At 42.4% G+C, this 20032-nt stretch overlaps 1 protein-coding gene across 1 annotated transcript in view; it reads left to right on the top strand.

The window, feature by feature from the left end:
• The first annotated feature begins 2368 nt into the window (after positions 1-2368).
• Positions 2369-20032, top strand: part of LOC126334696 (hemolymph lipopolysaccharide-binding protein-like) — a 44565-nt gene continuing 26901 nt past the window's right edge. The window contains exons 1-3 of the mRNA XM_049997196.1: positions 2369-2494; positions 9189-9356; positions 17046-17178. Of these exons, the coding sequence (XP_049853153.1) occupies positions 9201-9356; positions 17046-17178 (289 nt within the window). The 5' untranslated portion in view covers positions 2369-2494; positions 9189-9200. The remainder of the gene's footprint in view (positions 2495-9188; positions 9357-17045; positions 17179-20032) is intronic.

The following is a 20032-nucleotide window of genomic DNA, read 5'->3' as shown; positions in this document are numbered from 1 at the left end:
AACCTGCGACCGTAGCAGCAACAAGGTTCGCGGACTGGAGCGCCTAGAGCCGCTCCACCACCACGGCCGGCAATAGCGCTTTGGACTGGGGTCTTCGTGCTCCGTTCCTACTTGAACTAGGAACATGGGGTAGAATGTTTCTGGTTTGGCCCGAACCAGCCTCCATTTGTATAGTCATTCGAATGTCTGTCTTACTATAGCAGTTACGGTATATTAAGCAAAGTTTGAACGACGAACGAGAGCTGGCGGCGAACCTAATTGTGCCAATCGATTAATCGTTTTGCAAGAGATATTAATTTGGCTGAAATTAATGCACCATTTCTATATGCTTCGTTCAGAATTTACTTCCTAATACGTACAAAAAACACGTTTTTCTGGAAGGTATTTGAAGCGCGCTGTTTCCGTACTTTAACTTGTATGAATCAGTTCAAGCCTTGCGCTAAGGTAAATGAATGAATACGGTATAAAGATTATCCAATAATCTTTATACAATGTGGAGATACGATGGTTTAAAGTCGAGGTAAAAGTAGTACGTAGCAATCATTAGTACGCAGAAACGGTTTAAAGTGATGCAAGTAATTAGAAAATCCATTCCTACGACAAAATGGAAAACTTCATTTGAAAAATCTAACTTTATGCGGAGTTTACGTGCAGAAAACACATTTTTTGTGAGTTTTATTCTTACGTGCTACTTATATGTTTCAGACTTTTGCTAATAGGTTCAAATTTTGTGAGAAGGTAGAAAGATACATGTAATTAATAGTCGTTCTGTTGCTTTGTAAGAGCTTTATGCTCTGACTTGCTGTAAGCAACGTGGTTCGAAAGACAATAAAAAACCCTATATCAAATCAGTAGTTGCCCAACTATAGTGGTATAACGTCAAAATGACGGTAGAATAAGCGCTGGGAACCAGAATTAAAAATCCTCCTATCGTCACATAAGATGAGGCGTATGTGTCCTGGCCTGACTTAAGGATGTGAAAGAAGGGAACTAGCTTTTAGACTTATCTGGTAGCTCCAAAGATTTGGAAGAAACATCCTGATATATTCGCACTTTTTTGCGATTAAATCCTTCTTCCCGGGCACAGAGAGCTCCCTTATCTTGGTACATCGGCATCTTGCTATTTATGAGCTCAAATCCCTGATCCTGCAGCCAATATCCACTACATTCATCGGACACAGTAAACAGCAAATAACATTATATGGCTGAAGAGCATACGTGTAACAGCTAAAAAAGGTTTTCTGGTGGCGTAAGATTTCTGGTGATGGACTTGTTCTTGGTGGGGTACCAAGTATCATCGTACTTTATTTGACACGATGCGTTGCATCACATAACAAGGGTACTAATACTAAGAAATAAAAAAGATCAAATGTCTCAAGATGTCAGTAATTCCAACACGCTATGTCAAGATGTTTCGACTTAAACGTTTTTGAAGCTTCTTCGTAAGTCGAAATGCTAGTTCCCTTCTTTTACATCCTTAACTCTGCCCATGATATATTCGCCTTTTTTTGTCCCATGATAGGAGCATTTTTCATCCAGTTATTATTATTATCATACGTCCATAATTTCGACATCGGCGTCAATTATCTAATTCTTTCATGCTTTATTAAATCCGAGAATCGGTGGCTGATTCTTATGTTGCTAATTACTCTCTTCTCTGCTCAGTGTCAATTCGTTGTTATGAAGAACTGAAAGCGTTTCATTTTCAGTTATTTCAGTGTTGCAGTACTCATCCTGAAAAAATGATCTTCGAGAATATGGAATTTTGAACGACGACGGAAAGAACTATCCACGTCTGTGCATGCCACAACATTTACAAACGTTATGCTGGTTTGAATAACGAAACGTGGCGCACTGCGACGATTCTTACACCTAACCACCCGTGCCTACTTACGCCACTGATATACCGAGCAGCACAAACACACGATTTCGTCTGAATCCACAGGCTGAGAAAACACGGACAACGCGTCACCGGACAGGACGAACGACAAAGGAGATTGCTTGGGATCGGATTCCCTTTTCCCTTTGCTCCTTCCGTATCAAAGAGAACTGCAGATAAAAGATCGGCTGATCAAATTGACCAGACGCAGCAGTCTGAGCTTGTATTGTACCTAGTAAGACCACTTACACAGGGAAGTCTTAACCTGTAATCCTGGCGTTAGAAGCTAATTGCAGTGCAGCTCTTTATCATCAAAACAGAACGCATCTGCTCATGTATTTTGCAATAAGTAAATGTTAGTCTGTTTACCAGGGAGAAGTATTGCGACCGTGCATCTGGATAGGATAATACGACACCGGTATCTGATTAGTCAGCTGATCCGATACAGGTGGGAGGAAGAGCCCAGCAGATGCTTGCAATAAGCTGTCGACTCTGCCAAGTAATTGGCGGCGACTGCGTGTCGGCGTCACATCAGTGTCTGCGCAGCTCTCGGGCCTGTCCCCACAGAACGCGCCTTGCAGTTCCCGAAGACATCCGACAACGCGGCGTTCCAAGGTACATTCAACACACACTTAATGAAACTAGAATATAATTATGCTGTTTTAAAGGAATGTGAATAGTAACGTCACCAATTAGAGGCATGGATACCAGTCCATGTTGATATCGTTCTAAACTTGATTTTACAATTTTAATACGTCAGTTACCTACGACAAAGAGTGTCAGTATAAATGACGTTACGACTGTTAAGATAGCACTGCATTATTCCGTGAAAGTTTTCAAGAATTTCATTTTTCCTTTATGGTTTTTTTTACATATAAAGTAGTTCAAATGGCTCTGAGCACTATGGGACTCAACTGCTGTGGTCATCAGTCCCTTAGAACATAGAACTACTTAAACCTAACTAACCTAAGGACATCACACACATACATCCATGCCCGAGGCAGGATTCGAACCTGCGACCGTAGCAGTCGCACGGTTCCGGACTGAGCGCCTAGAACGCGAGACCACCGCGGCCGGCTTTTTTTACATATAACATTGGACTGATGACCTAAGATGTTAAGTCCCATAGTGCTCAGAGCCATATAACATTGTTAACTGTGACGCTATTCCTATGTACAACAGGAAAAATATAGTACGTAACTTTCCTTGAAGTCTGCTTCACTGTGTATTACCATTATCTTCAATATACAGAAATTTATTTACACCTCCAAGAAGAAAGTTTATATGAAAGATTTAATGTTACAATTTCACACTTATTAACATATTCGGTTCATTGTGTCTCATAAATATTTTTATGTGTTACCATGTGTTCCTCCAGAAGCACTCTTGTTCTTGGTTTACTGTTGCTAAAGACAGTCTGCTATATTCGTCACTAAAAACACTTTACAGCACAGAACCAAGAAGATACCCACAATTTACTGTCAACTCACTGTGCTTTGCTTTCGTAGTGTTATCGAATACTGAGTTACATTCTTTGTCGGCTATGGACAGTGATTTGTCGATAAACGAGGGCTACGTAGCAAGTAAGGTCCAATCGGTCGCATTATGGAATCCACAATGAAAATAAAAAATATTTAATTTGCAACAATTAGATACACCTTGCGGCTACTACTCTACATAGTCGCCGCTACTACTGAGACATTTGTCGTAGTATTGTACTAACTTTTAAACAGTCTCCTCATAGAGCTCAGCCGGTTGTACCTTCTACCAATTCACTAAGCTGATCTGTAGCTTGCTGTGTGTGCCAAAATGTTGTCCCCATAGCCAGCGGTTCTTGTGAACTGAGATGAAACTTACAGAGTGACATGTTCAGGCTGTGTGTTGGGGGATGAAACACTTTCCATAGAAAACGTTACAGGAGCGTCCTCATTACCCATTCAATGCGCGGCCAAAAATTGTCGTGAAGAAGGAAATGCGTGACACTTAGATTGTGTGGGTTGACTGACATCAGGCGGAATCTCTCACAGGCACTCACACGTGACGGGAGACTTTATTTCTGGCGACTTTAAGTGCTTACTGTGCGCTCAGAACTGAAAAGCGCGGCATGAGGTGAAGCGATAGACGGACATACTGGAGACAGTGCCCTCCAAACCAGTCCAAATCTTCATCGGGTTTTCACTGCGAGCGATCTGACCTTACTTTCCGAATAACCCTCGTACTTGCTAGCTGTATACCTACGCTTAGCAACGGACGTTAAAGAAGGGCCTGTGTATACTGTAGCTAGCTTATGACATCTGCCTGTTGGGGTAACGTTGTATGATGCGTAATGATTAAACGGCGGTTAAAGGATTATGTATATCCGAACGGGCATAAACGAAGCATGTCAGAAAACTTAGGAGAATTTAAGACAGTCATTTATAGAACATCTCATCATTAAAGTGCTCTTCGCTTCCATCAACCTGTCAGTATGTATATCATCCGATACTGTCATGTCATTACGTTCTGTACTGTATGCGTTATTTTCCTCTAAGTGGAGGCCTATTTATGAATTTCAGACTTAACGTCACATAATGTTTTGCCTACAGATTCCATGTCATGCTACCGGTTTAAGCTGGCTATTGATTCTTACTTTGTATGACGGCGCATTTTCCGAAACTATATTAGTACTGATTCCAGCCCCTAACACCTTTAACTGCATAAAATGAATTCTCAGTGTCGACTGGGCGATAATAAGAAACATTCCCCCCCCCCCATTTCATGTTGCTAAAACCAGTGTCGTATCCTGTGCATTTTAATATCGGTCAATGGTTTTGTTCTTTATACACAAATTAAAAAAAAAAAAATTTTCTTCACCTCGGTTCCGAGCGTTCCGGAACCTGTACAGGAAACTGGAACAGAGATCAACATAAAAATCATTTCCACACTTTTTATTGCTTATGAAAACAACATATTGCCTGTTGTAGCACCATACAGCGAGACCTTCAGAGGTGGTCGTCCAGACTGCTGTACACACCGGTACCTCCAATACCCAGTAGCACGTCCTCTTCCATTTATGCATGCCTCTATTCGTAGTGGCATACTATTCGCAAGTTCAGCAAGGAACTGTTGGTCCAGATTGTTCCACTCCTTAACGGCGATTCTGCGTAAATCCCTCAGTGGGTCACGTTGTCCATAACAACTCTTTTCAATTTATCCTAGCCATATTCCATAGCTTTCATGTCACTCTAGTCAAGCGATGTCGTTGTCCTGAAGGAAGTCATTCACAAAACGTGCACGACGAGGAGCCAACTGTCGTCCATGAAGACGAATGCCTCGCCAATATGCGGCCGATATGGTTGCACTGTCGGCCTGAGGGTGGCATTCACGTATCCCCGCCTTCCAAGACCACCAGCGGCGTACGTCCGCCCCACATAATGCCATCCCAAAACATTAGGGAATCTCCACGTTGTTGCGCTCGCCCGAAAGTGTGTCTAAGGCGTCGAACCTGGCCTGGTTGCCTCCAAACACGCGTCCGACGATTGTCTGATTGAAGGCATATGCAACACTCATCGGTGAAGAAAACGCGATGCCTATCCTAAGCGGTCCATTCGGAATGTTGTTGGGCCCATCTGTACCGCGCTGCATGGTGTCATGGTTGCAAAGATGGACCTCGCCATGGACATCGGGTGTGAAGTCGCGTATCATTAACCTATTGAGCCCAGTTCGAGTCGTAACACGACGTCCTGTGGCTGCACGAGAAACATTATTTAACATTATGGCGTTGCTGTCAGGGTTCCTCGGAGCCATAATCCGCAGGTAGACGTCATCCACTGCAGCATTCTTTGGCGGCTTGAGCGAGGCATCTCATTTACAGTTCTGTCTCTCTGTATCTCCTCCATGTCCGAACAACATCACTTTGGCACTTTGGTTCACTCCGAGACGCCTGGACACTTTTTTGTGAGAGCCCTTCCTGGCATAAAGTAAATGCGGTTGCGATCGAACCGCGGTATTGACGGCCTATGGCATAGTTGAACGACAGACAACACGAGCTGTGTACCTCCTCCTTGGCGAAATGACTGAAACTGATCAGCTGTCGCCCTCCCCCTCTCGATCTAAAAGGAGCTGCTCATGCATGGTAGTTTACATCTTTGGCGCGTTGCGTTTAGTGACATCTCTGGTCAATCCAAGGGACTGCGTCTGTTACCCACAGTCAACGTCTATCTTCAGGAGTTCTGGGAACTGGGGTGATGCAAAACTTTTTTTGATGTATGTATATGTCACCACTCTGGTTGTTACACTTGCACGTCCATGCACTATTTAAATCTGAAGCAACGTTTAAATCAAAAAAAATTGCCTCTTTGGTACCTTCCACCTCATAAAACCTTTCCTATCTATCTGGTACTTCGATTTAATAGAATCTGGTATTTTTTACTCTTAAGCTAGGTACACTGCAAATTTCGGTTTGATCCCACAATTTTATTTCTGCACGTATATTTCACATATTGTTGATCAGCTTATGAAAGGAAAACGATATTCTTGGTTTTAAGCATTTTTGTTAGTGCACTAGGATTGTGTTCCTTGTCTGACCACAAATATCTTCACAATATCCCCGTTTCTCTGTAGCCAGATGTACCAGTTACAACTATTTACGAACTACTGACGACTTAGTGACAAGGACGGATGGCCTTCTGTGCTCTACTGTCAGTGTGTCACTTAATGCTGTTCGGCATCATCGTCCCAGAACAGTTTACGGTGAGCCCCCTTAACGTCAAAAACACACAGAGGTCGTAGTCAAATGAGGCAGCTGATGGCACGTTCTGTTTACGCGTTGCTTAATTAGCTGGAAAACAGCTGGTCTGGGGGCGGCAGTCGGATAACAAGAACGTTATGTAGATCGGCTTACACATCGTTAATCGACTGCAAACACTACCTCTGTCAAGTACTAGCGATTCTGACGGCAGAATTTATCTGGGTTTAAAACGCTATCGCGCAGACAAATGTCAATTTAGAAGGTAGAATGGGGATCTGTAATTCCGCACGCGTAGCATTACGTATCTGAAACCGAACGGCTTTTCTATCGTAGCAGTTATGAATTATACACGCAAATATTCTTTGCTAATCAGTCTCTCTGTTGGCAAGGCCGTATCGAAGTCCGTACAGTGGTTCCTGAGACTAGCGTTCACATACTGACAGAAAAGAGCGACGAGGAATTTCAGTTTCTAATATATATAAATTCCCATCGGAATATCATGAACGCAAAGCAGGTAAGTGAAGAATAACCTGTAACGAATGATGAGAAAACAATAAATTCTGATTTACTCAAATACACTGTCGGCTAAAAATTAGTACACCTGGAAAGACGACGTCGATTTTAGTACGATAGCGGTATACGCCATCTGGGGGTAGTAGACGTATTGATAATTGTTTCAAAGTCGTCAACCAACAGATAACGTAGTGGTGTAGCTACCAGAGTGTCGTCTGCGTCTAGCCTGTAATAGGGAATGCTCACAACCAGAAGGTTCAGTGTGTATGAAGTAAGCAGGTAACCATGCGACGGAGACGCACTCATGCTTTCTGCAGTCTACTGAGAGAGTTTGAAAGGGGTCGAATGGCGGTCTTCCGAGTGGCGAGATAGTCCTTTAGAAGAACTGCCATACAAGTTGGACGTGCTGGATCCATACGGCCCAGATGCCCGCCATGATTGTCACAAGGGCAGCAGTACAGCAGAGGTAAGAGAGTTCGAGACCTGTCAGTACAAACTGTTCCGAACTGGTTATTTGCAGTGAGACTACGGGCACACACACCTCTAATCCGTCTTCCACATCTGCCACAGCATCTACGCGCACAATCCACTGGTGTCATCAGAGAATCACTTGGAAATGAAATGCGCGCCGTGGTCTTCAGCGATGAAAGCAGATTCTTCCTGAAGGCAATTGACGGTCGTTTGTGCGTACAACATAGACTTGGTGAGCCCCGTCTCGTAGAGTGCATTGACCCAAGATACACTGTCAATAAATTACTATTCTGGTTCACCTTTCGAGTCTCTCGGAGGGTCGCTAACCAACACCCAGTAAGTGCAGAATGTTTTTATACCCACTCTTTTGCCGTTCCTGCAACAGGAAGGTGATCTGTTGCTCCAGAAGGATAATGCTCGTCCACACGTTGCCCGTGAAACTCGACGTGGACTGGAAGACGTTCAACATCTTTCCTGACTAACAAGATCTCCACACTTGTTTCTAGTCTATACGTGTCGGATATGATAGGACAAGAAGTGAGTCTTGCCACTCGTCAACCAACAGTCAACGCAGGCATTGCAGCCTGTGAAGGGTACATCACGTACTAAAATGGGTGTTTCAATGTGAGTTGATACCTCATTCCTCAGAACTACTGGCACTATTGATCTGTAAATGTAATCATGTCATTTGCCCCGTATGTACTGTGCAACAATAAATCTTGAGTGAACTGGTAAACTCTAAAAGTGTATGAACGGTGTACAATCCGGAAGAAATCAGGTCTCACAATTCTGATATAGCTTGAATAATGAAGAATGACTGGTTAAAGAGGGAAACGTAATATTCTTGATGACGAAAAATTTCGAACAACGGAAAGTAGTGATACTGACGAGGCGATGTATACGTTTATGAATGAAATTTGTTAGATATGATAGTTATTGATGACTTATTTTTGCTAGATTAAATTCTCTAGTTACATACTCTCAGATAGCTTATGTTAACTTTTCCTCACAAGAACATCTTCACATGTATGAAGAGTTTCAACGACAATAAAAACCGACATCTCATTAATAACAATAATAATATTAAAAGTGATAATCACAAACACGATAAAATAACATGTTAATAACAGTCCGCCTACAGATATCTAAACAGTTTCTTCTTGCCAACTATAAAGAAACATCGGTAGCTCTTGCAATTGCAGGAATAGAACACGTGGACCTAGTGGAATATGTGTTTATTGAAACAATGATGTTAGAAAAAGATGACTAGGGAATAGAAAAATCGTCTATAGAGGAGACGAAGGAATAAGACCGAATACGAGCAGACATGAAAACATGGGAAGGGCGCAAGTACAAAAACGGTAGTAGTACAGAACTTTTTCAGTTTCATGTTATTTAGCCTTTGGTGCCTTAATGAATGACGGGCACCATTTCGTCATTATTTTTGTGTTTCTTTGCTAGTTATGTCATACCATTTGCGTCCAACAACGTGTATGTATCTGCGGGTTGTTCATACCAAAGACCCCAACGCTTTCAGTCATAATGTTTGAAGTCATATCCTGTTACATTCGTTGACACTGATAACCTGTCCTTTAGAGGCGGCCAAAAATGAAGTCTGTAGCGTTGGCGCTGGTGCTGCCGCTCTTCAGTCTCGTCGCTGGTAGCTTTGATCTGCCAGATCTCTGCCAGTCACCGGGCCTCGAGAGCAAGATCCGCTTCTCGCTCAAGAGCGAACGCAACGACACCGGGCCATGGATCTCCACGGTGAGTGCGTCCGTCTCTCTGTCTCTGCTTCCAGCTCTCTGTCTGTTTGTCTGTCTCTCTCTGTCTGTCTGTCTGTCTGTCTGTCTGTCTGTGTCTCTGTCTCTGTCTGTCTGTCTGTCTCTCTCTCTCTCTCTCTCTCTCTCTCTCTCTTTCTCTCTCTCTCTCTCTCTTTCTCTGTATCAACATCACTATTTCCCAATTCCACACTTAATCGAACCACCTTCAGACTGTTATTCACTCTCGAACAGCGAGCGGGAAAAACGAACACTCAAACTATTTCCGTGAGAGCTCAGGTTTCTGTAAATTTATTACGGTGATGATCTCTCCGGCCGTAAGTGGGTGACAAAATAATATCGCGTTCGGACGAGAAAGTTGGTGATTGGAATTTGGTGAAAAGATCTCGCGGCAACGATAAACGTCTTTATTTTAATGATTACCAAACCAATTCACTTTTCGTATCTATGACACTTTAACTCGTTATTTCGTGACACTAATAAATGACCGTCCCTTCCTTCCCCGTCTATCTGATAACGATCCCACACCGCGGAACAATACCCCTGAAAAGGACGGACAATCATAGTCCAGGCAGTCTGATGGATCTGTTGCATGTTCCAGGTGTACTGCCGATAGAACACAGTGTCTGGTTCGCCTTCCCCACAACATTATCTACGTTATTCTTCCAACATAGTCAGCACGGATTGAAACAATTTCGTTTTCGTAATTGTAATCCTTAGGTATTCACTTGAAGTGATAGCCTTTAGACTTAAGTGGCACATCGTGTAATGTATCCTGAATTTAACTGATTGTTTTAATACTTATGTGGATAACCTCACGTTGTTCGTTACTTAGAGCAAATTACCACTTTACGCACCAAACATATATCTAGTATAAATAATTTTCCAATTGGCGTTTATCTCATGATGACTTTAATAGACGGTAAACAAGAGCGTCACTGTAAACAATCTACAGGGTGTTTCAAAAATGACCGGTATATTTGAAACGGCAATAAAAACTAAACGAGCAGCGATAGAAATACACAGTTTGTTGCAATATGCTTGGGACAACAGTACATTTTCAGGCAGACAAACTTTCGAAATTACAGTAGTTACAATTGTCAACAACAGATGGCGCTGCGGTCTGGGAAACTCTATAGTTCGATATTTTCCACATATCCACCATGCGTAGCAATAATATGGCGTAGTCTCTGAATGAAATTACCCGAAACCTTTGACAACGTGTCTGGCGGAATGGCTTCACATGCAGATGAGATGTACTGCTTCAGCTGTTCAATTGTTTCTGGATTATGGTGGTACACCTGGTCTTTCAAGTGTCCCCACAGAAAGAAGTCACAGGGGTTCATGTCTGGCGAATAGGGAGGCCAATCCACGCCGCCTCCTGTATGTTTAGGATAGCACAAAGCAATCACACGATCATCGAAATATTCATTCAGGAAATTAAAGACGTCGGCCGTGCGATGTGGCCGGGCACCATCTTGCGTAAACCACGAGGTGTTGGCAGCGTCGTCTAAGGCAGTTTGTACCGCCACAAATTCACGAAGAATGTCCAGATAGCGTGATGCAGTAATCGTTTCCGATCTGAAAAATGGGCCAATGATTCCTTTGGAAGAAATGGCGGCCCAGATCAGTACTTTTTGAGGATGCAGGGACGATGGGACTGCAACATGGGGCTTTTCGGTTCCCCATATGCGCCAGTTCTGTTTATTGACGAAGCCATCCAGGTACAAATAAGCATCGTCAGTAAACCAAATGCTGCCCACATGCATATCGCCGTCATCAATCCTGTGCACAATATCGTTAGCGAATGCCTCTCGTGCAGCAATGGTAGCGGTGCTGAGGGGTTGCCGCATTTGAATTTTGTATGGATAGAGGTGTAAGCTCTGGCGCATGAGACGATACGTGGACGTTGGCGTCATTTGGATCGCAGCTGCAACACGGCTAACGGAAACCCGAGGCCGCTGTTGGATCACCTGCTGCACTAGCTGCGCATTGCCCTCTGTAGTTGCCGTACCCGGTCGCCCTACCTTTCCAGCACGTTCATCCGTCACGTTCCCAGTCCGTTGAAATTTTTCAAGCAGATCCTTTATTGTATCGCTTTTCGGTCCTTTGGTTACATTAAACCTCCGTTGAAAACTTCGTCTTGTTGCAACAACACTGTGTTCTAGGCGGTGGAATTCCAACACTAGAAAAATCCTCTGTTCTAAGGAATAAACCATGTTGTCCACAGCACACTAGCACGTTTTGAACAGCACACGCTTACAGCAGAAAGACGACGTACAGAATGGCGCACCCACAGACTGCGTTGTCTTCTATATCTTTCACATCACTTGCAGCGCCATCTGTTGTTGAAAATTGTAACTACTGTAATTTCGAAAGTTTGTCCGCTGAAAATGTACTGTTGTCCCAAGAATATTGCAATAAACGGTGTATTTCTATCGCCGCTCGTTTAGTTTTTATTACCGTTTCAAATATACCGGTCATTTTTGAAACACCCTGTAAGAGCGCTGCTAGTACTGTGTCCTAAATCGTTTATAGGTTAGGAGAAGCAGACGGTGTGTAGCACTTCCTTGGGGAACGCCATATGTCACTTATTTTTTACTCGATAACTTTCCGTCGATTTATACGAACTGTGGCCTTTCTGACAGAGAATATTCGCTCAGCCGCACAACTGAGACGATACTCCATACGCACGGAATTTCATTAGAAGTCACTTGTGAGGAACGCTGTCAAAAACCTTTTAGAAAGCTAGAAATATGGAATCAATTTCAGATCCGTTGTCGCCAGCGACCAAAATGTAGGTGTCGTTCACAAGAACGAAATTGTTTGAAGCCGTGCTAACTTTGTTTCAATAGATCACTTTCTTCGAGGTAATTCATAATGTTCGAATACGGTGTATGTTCCAAAATCCTACTGGATATCAACGTCAGTGTGATGGGTCTTAATTCAGCGGATTACACTTATTTCGTTTTTTCAGTACCAGTATGACATGACCAACTCTCCAGTCTTTAGGCACGGCTCTTTCATCGAACTAGCAGTTGTACAGGATTGATAAGCGTAGAGCTCTTACATCAGAACATCCTGGAAGGAACATAAATGGTAAACTATCTGGAGTGGAAGACTTGCCTTTTCTGATTTGTTTATTTGTTTGAGTGGTCTCCCTCTGTCTCTAAAAAGCACACACACACACACACACACACACACACACACACACACACACACACACACACGCACGCACACACGTAACACACGTTCTCAGGCAATGGAATCATTGCTTCATGGAGACTATTAGCTTGACTTCAACGTGTAGCTGTGACTTTGCAACCATCTACACGTTTCCAGAACATATAGGTTCAAAGTATCTTAGAGAAATTGGTTTCTTTGAAAACCACCGGCAGCCAACGCCAATTACCAAGCAAATTCTATTATGGTCGTATGTAGATGCACAAACCAAATTAAATCTAAGTCATTCATTTCTGTCCAGATTTCAGTATTTATAGCTATCACATTACACTTTTCAGCAAGTTTAAAGTTAGCTATAAGAAACAAAAACGTATGATTGAGATTAAGTTATGTATAGACGGACTAAAATAACTGCAGAAGTTAGAGTTGATACTTGCAAAAGAACTAAGTGGACTGTAACACGGGATGGAAAAGTAAGAAATGGAATATAATTTTACAGTATCAGAATTCAATAACGTTTAACTTAGACAACAACGAAGCGATAGCAACAGCCAGTGTCCTCATCAAGTTACTAAAAATACTGCAGATAAGTAAAAACGACTTTAATAATTAAATGGCTTATTGAAATCTATAGGAAGCTAACAGTTTCCATTTATAAGGAAGTCCTGATTACAAAGGGTCCAAATCCCTACTTAACACAGTTAAAGGAAGATTAAAAGGTAAGATTAAACAACAGTTACAAAAATATCGACATTGAATAAGGGAAGATAATGGGACAACAGAAGCTGTAGCATCGCTACGTATTGTTTTTAAGGGGTATTGCTCTTTAACTTTCACGAAGTGAATTGTAAGTTTTCATATGGGAACTGAAAAAAAAGAAAAAAAAACTATGGTAAAACATATCAGAGATAGACAACTGAAAGCAAACATGAAAATGCGAACTACAATTACGGTAATTCATAATGACTGAACAAAGGGAAATGAAATCAATTAATTAAAGAACTAAGATGACTATAACTTCACTAGTATAAAATATTGTACAGTTACTATTATAAAATAAATAAAAACAAAAGAAAGGACGATCCAAATGAGCAACAGAGCTGAATTTATGAGGACCGGACATACGAGGTTTGGTTGTAATCGTGTTTCTCTATTTCCGCTGTATCCATGCCAGTCTTAGCTGTTCAACACACAAAATGAGTATCTGAAACAAGAAAGAAAGTATAGTAGGATTTAAGGCACCGCCGACGATGAGGGTGTCAAAGGCGATGCCTAAGGTGGGACTGGGCGTAGGTGAGGATAGAAATCCACGATCATAGAAAAGTGTGTCAAGATTTTCGCCATAATCCCATTTAGGGGAGCCTCAGAAACCTGAATCTCGAAGGCTAGGAAGGGATTGAAACCCCTTTCCGTTGTGAAAGTGAATCTAATGACTTTCCCATTGGTCAACTCGCTCAGCTTTTGTTTACTGTGCTTTAGAAAATGCTAGTTCAAACATGGTAGGAACTTCACATGAAACTAACGGTCTCACTATAAATAGCTAGGTACGTTACTTCAAGGGGAACAGGAAGGCTAGGTGATACTACCTTCAGAGGGATCGTGCTTCTAAACGAAGCTGTGGTATTCAAGTCGACCTTTGTGTTTGTGGCAGCTTCACTGCTTGTCTGCTGAAAATAACACGAAACTTTTCTGCATCATATATTCTAATTACGAACACTTTGACATAGTCTTTCAATAGTTTATTAACACCGTTTAAGAACGAATTGTATCAATATTTTGTTGCTAAGATCACATAATATTAAACACTCGTTGATGATGGTGACGAGCGGCGGCTAATACCTCTAACGTGTTGCCCATAATGGCCATGAATATTTGACGACGATGGCGAATGATGAGGGAAACAATAAATCAAGTAAGAAGCGAACTGTGGCGATTAAATTACTTAAATTACAGAAGCTGCTGTTCATCGAGAGCTAAATTTTTTGGCACTTATTTTACTATGCTTCTTCTGTTTCAATTTCTTTTCATCATTAAACCCGACAAACTGTTACTAAACCAACATTTGTAATTGTTGTACTAGCCTTACAAACAATAAGTACAAAAACTTTTTTTGAGGGTGCATAAATTGGGAGAGAAAACCGTCAGACAAAACAGTTCAGAAACGGAATAAATAAAAATTAAGAAAACTGAAGATGGTGGTTTAAACGCTTGAGGTGTTCCACATGATCTCCCCTCGCTTTAAGACGCACAGAACTTTCATAAATACATGAGTATCAGTCCTTTGGGAGGTTGTTCAACTCCCGCGCCACAGTCGCACCATCAGTCTTGACGAACTGTCAGAGACCCATAGACATTGCACACTCTCCTCTCTTCTTCAAAGCACCCTGAAGAACGTCTCAATCATATGATTTGGAAATGTTAATTTCAGTGTTCCATTGCGATTTTTGTCACAACAACGGCGACACAGTACGTTTGCTTGACAATTAATTAACACTGTTGCTCAGCTGACTAATTGAACACACAACTGGTGTTTAGAGTTGTTGCGAGGCGCGTTTGGTAAGAAACGCAATACATTTTTTTTTTTCTGAGAGTATGTTTGTTTCTCTCAGAATTCCAATACACCGTGCTATTCCCATCTCTTTTTGCTACAAAATCCTATTTTTCGACGTAATTTCCGTTCAGTGCGACGGTCTTACGCCGCCTCACTAGGTGGTCCTGTATACGCACAGTGTACCACTGTACTGGCCGACGTCAGAACCATTGTCTACCTCTGTCAACATCCTCGTCAACGTCTGCGCACTGCTTCCCGCGGAGTGCATCCTTCGTTGGGCCAAACAGATGGAAGTCGGAAGGTGCCAGATTCAGGGTGTAGGGTGGATGAGGAAGAACATTCCAGATAAGTTTTGAGAGCTCCTCTTGTGTGTGCAGACCTGTGTGAGACTTTGCATTGTTATGGAGAAGTTTTGTGGCAGCTAACACACTGAAGTCATTTCTTCAATTTCCTGAGGGTAGGACAATACACTTCGGAATTGGTCGTTGCACCATGGGAAAGGACATCAAATAGAATGACCCCTTCACTGTCCCAGAAGACGGTCGCCAACACATTATTGGCTGAGGGTGCGGCTCTGACAATTATCTTCACAGAAGAGGTGCTGCGGTGCTACTCCATGGATTGCCGTTTCGTTTCATGTTCGAAGTGATGAAGCCATATTTTATCACCTGCTACAATGTTCGATAAAAAAATTGTCAACATCAGCCTCATAACGGGCAAGCAATTCGGCAGAGATGGTCCATTTTGCTCTTTACGGTCTTAGTCGGTGACGAACCCGTCGTGCACTCACCTTTGATTGCTCCTATTGACAGACGAGTTCGTCAGCATTACCAACAGGCAAGTCCTGTTGTACAGAAAGGTGATCCATTGAGGCCAGTCGATCACCTCGAATAAGAGTGACTGCACGTTCCAAAATAACGGATGTCACAGCTGTGTGCGGCCGTCCGCCACGCGGCAGATCGAACACGTTGGCGTGACCTTGTTGCGATGACGACAGACGCCTCGCCCGACGACTCACAGTGATTTTGTTCACTACCAGGTCTCCATACACATGCTGCAAGTGTCCAGGAACATCTGTGTTGCCCAGATTTTCAAATGGTTCAGATGGCTCTGAGCACTATCGGACTCAACATCTATGGTCATAAGTCCCCTAGAAATTAGAACTACTTAAACCTAACTAACCTCAGGACAACACACAACACCCAGTCATCACGAGGCAGAGAAAATCCCTGACCCCGCCGGGAATCGAACCCGGGAACCGGGGCGCGGGAAGCGAGAACGGTACCGCACGACCACGAGCAGCGGACTGCCCAGATTTTCCGCTAAAAGATACTCTCTGCTTGGAACGCACCTCCGTTACAGACGCCAATTTGAAAGCTACGTATAGCGCCGCCACCTATTGGAACGTCATGAAACTATGGGAGCTGATGCGGGAATATTCCACTGTGTCCCACAACAATCTCCGCATTTTTTTTTCCGACCTAAATTGGCCGAGGAAAAAAAAAAGTGCTTAACTGAACGCCTATCGTAGTTTAAGCTGCCATCGTAATTAGTGCGCTGACGTCGTCTATTCGTCAGGAATAAAAGCGGTCTGATACCTATTTGGACGGACAGTGTACGCATGAGAGCCGAGAATTAGGCTACAATTACACTACTCGTGTAGAGCGCCAAAGTACTTTGAAGAGACCCTGACCCATCGGAGGGGGATGGAGTCACGACGTTTTCTCAATAGCATCGGCTGAGTAGTGAGATCTGCTAATGATAGTACCACTCGAAGTCAGTGCTTCTGTGAATGCGCTCCCGCTGTCTACTTGTCACCTATCCACCTCGGTCGGAGGTTCGTGAGGGTATTGTTAGCTTCATTGTGCCAGATTACAGATTGTGTGCAGCAGAAGGTGATGCCCTGTGCGTCGTGACTGTGTGGCTGTGCTGCCTCGGCAGGTGAGGGGGGAGCGGTCTACGCCGGGCGGCGTGGCGGGCAGCGACTCCTGCCCCTGGGAAGTGCGCGTCGGCCACGAGGTCACCACCTGCCCTCTGCGCAGCCGCGGCGTGCGCCTCGCCGCCACCATCGAGAGTGAGTACCGCCAGCGGCAAATAGGGCTCATCTGCCACAACCTGGGGTGTTTAACTTAGCCTTAGTGCTATGCTAAGTGCAAATCATACGTTGTAGATACGATGGGTTCAACATCAGTTAGAAGGAGCACTTTTCCATACTTGTATACCTTTCCGTACGCAGTATGATTTTTCGTTAATGGTATGAGCAAATTCTTTGGGATACAGTTAAAGCTATCGCCAGTATTTTGCAAAAAGTTAACGGTAAGCGACGAAGTAGTCCTTCATGGATGCCTACGGGGTTTCAGTGTCCTGACATTCAATCTAATGACGACACTAGGCAGACAACAGCTCCGAATTGCTAGTTTTTCTTGTTCTTTGTGCAAACATCTCAAGGCGTCGAGCACGAGGCATGCAATTTGTATACGCAGTGAGCTTACTTCTAAAATTTCTCTGGAAATTCACAAATTCAATCGAAGTACAAACTTTAGCGCTGCTAAGAGCTACCTTCATTTCGTCTGTTTACGTTGAATTCTATCAATTTCAATGTGAAACAAACTGTAAGAAAAACACAGGATCTCTTTGTGCTTTTGTAGAATATGGTCGAACTCAGATATTATTCTTCTGAAAAGGGGGAGGGGGCGGGCGGTAGCTGTTACGAATGGAAGTATAGAGTTCCATTGTAAGAATTGGAAAATTTTCTAAAGTTTGGTGTGAAATAAATGAAATTATGTTTGATACCACAGTTAATTAGTGAGCTGCGTTCTAAAGGTAGATGGGTCATTCCATGTCAGTTCAACCATGGGCTCCAGTTCATAGTCACAGATTTGACTCAAATTCAGCACATTAATTCTACCATGTGTGGAACACTCGTGTACAAAGTATTAGTTTCCCCTGCCAATTAGGTCCAGAATTATGACTTGTGAAAGAAGGTGTCATGACCCTGAAATTGCAACCCGCATCTGGCAATCTATCTTCAGACCAAACTTCAGGTCTTAATAACTTTGAAACTATTCCACACAGTCCAATGAAATTTTTACAACCCAGTAACATGCATTTAGAGAACACCACTCCACGAATCAAAACACCAGCAACATACTTCTGAGGGAAAATAAAAAATTCCAAAATGTGATTCAAAAGTGCAATACGTTAAAAGGTACATTTTGTAGGTGCCCTCTATGTCAAATATAATTCACTCAAAAGGGGTATAAATTTTTTGTGGTAAACTTAATGTGGCCTAAACACACACATATGCCCATATCAGTCACGAAAACTGAGTTACATGCAAACGAAAATGCAAAAATCTGAAAAATTACCTGAAAAACATGGATTTTCAATTTGTGGTAGCACAAAAGGGACAAGACAAGTGGTATCAAAACCAAATTTCACACACTGCATAAGTAGACCATAATGATCTATATCTCAAAATTTCAGCCTGTTATTGCAACACATTTGTACACAATGGAATTTGACAGATTTTTTTCGTGATGTGGCCATTGTTCCACAACACAATTTTTTAAAAACATATCGTAAACTGCTCTGCCTCTTGTTATCCTCTCCCACAAATGTTTACTCACTAAGCAACAACATATAGACAGATTAACACAACCTATCATTAATGTTTACTGCACCTAACAGATAAAAACCAGTCGATTGTGCTTCGAACAGAAGTTTTCCCACACTTTAGCTACTGTACTATGTACATTGAGTGGTAAATTGTACTGTCTTCCAGACACTGTGGTAGGAACTGGAACTTTCATAAGAATATGTTCAAACGGAATCGAACACCTGTGTGCCAAATGTGGCCAATGAAATGATCTTGCTGGTCCTGCTGGTGCCACGAATTTCACAAATACACCACCTTCTGCTTCACAGCACTCTGCAACACATCCTAAGTACCATTTGTCATCATAAACAGAAATAACATTGTCAGAGTCCGCTGGAGACAAATGATGATGGATCCTTGTGCCTGCAACGGTTTTAACGTGTTCTAGTCCGCTTTAGCAACTCTTCGACTGATTTCACCTCACCTTTCGAAACATAGAATAATAGTATAACAGAGATATTTTTCTGGACCCAGGTAAATAACTGAAGTGGTGTTAGAATTGGCTAAGTGCTGAAAATCGATACTACTGCCGTATAAAATTGGTTTGTGGAGCACTGAATGTGGGCGCCCAAGGCGAACAGTTCGTTGTGTCTGCAGTCCAACAGTAAACTTTCTGCTACAGTCCACAGTGAAACTCTCAGTGCTCGAACTGTTCGAACATTCAACGTCCATATTTCACTTCCTCATGTTAGTGATGACAGTTTACGGTGGTTGCAGACTTTCTGTTTACCAGTCATATGTGCGAAAACTAGGTATTGCGAATTATTGCTGATAGCCTTAGATTCTTTTTTTTTTTTTCATCGAAAACTGTGTAATTTTCACTATACCAATATCAAAATTTATATCCTTATACCGTTTTAGGAGCTGTCACTGTTATTTGAAAAGATACATGATGCATAACGACTGAAGGGCAAACCAGTCTTATGATTAGAGTAATAGCTGCTGACAATTTTACACTTTTATTTTGACTTAGATGACACTGCTTTTAGGTGCATCTGTAAATACTGGAAATTTTGGAGTATACGGTTTAGTACACATAACATTTGAAGAGAAGCAAAATACTTTTAGCACATATTATGAGGTAACAGCGTTAAAACTATAGTATACTTAAACATCTACGCAAATAATTGTAAGTACAATCAAAAATGTCAACACAAATCACGATACTCAAACCTACTACCGGTGGTTGTTATAAGAATGCGATTATACCAAAACACATTTATTGATACGAAATACATTGTTCTCTGTAGGTATGAAAAACACAGTTTGT

The sequence above is a fragment of the Schistocerca gregaria genome, chromosome 2 (genome assembly GCF_023897955.1).
Source record: "Schistocerca gregaria isolate iqSchGreg1 chromosome 2, iqSchGreg1.2, whole genome shotgun sequence".
Taxonomy (NCBI): Eukaryota; Metazoa; Arthropoda; class Insecta; order Orthoptera; family Acrididae; genus Schistocerca; species Schistocerca gregaria.
The sequence above is the reverse complement of the archived record's forward strand: the minus strand, read 5'-3'. Positions and strand labels throughout refer to the sequence as shown.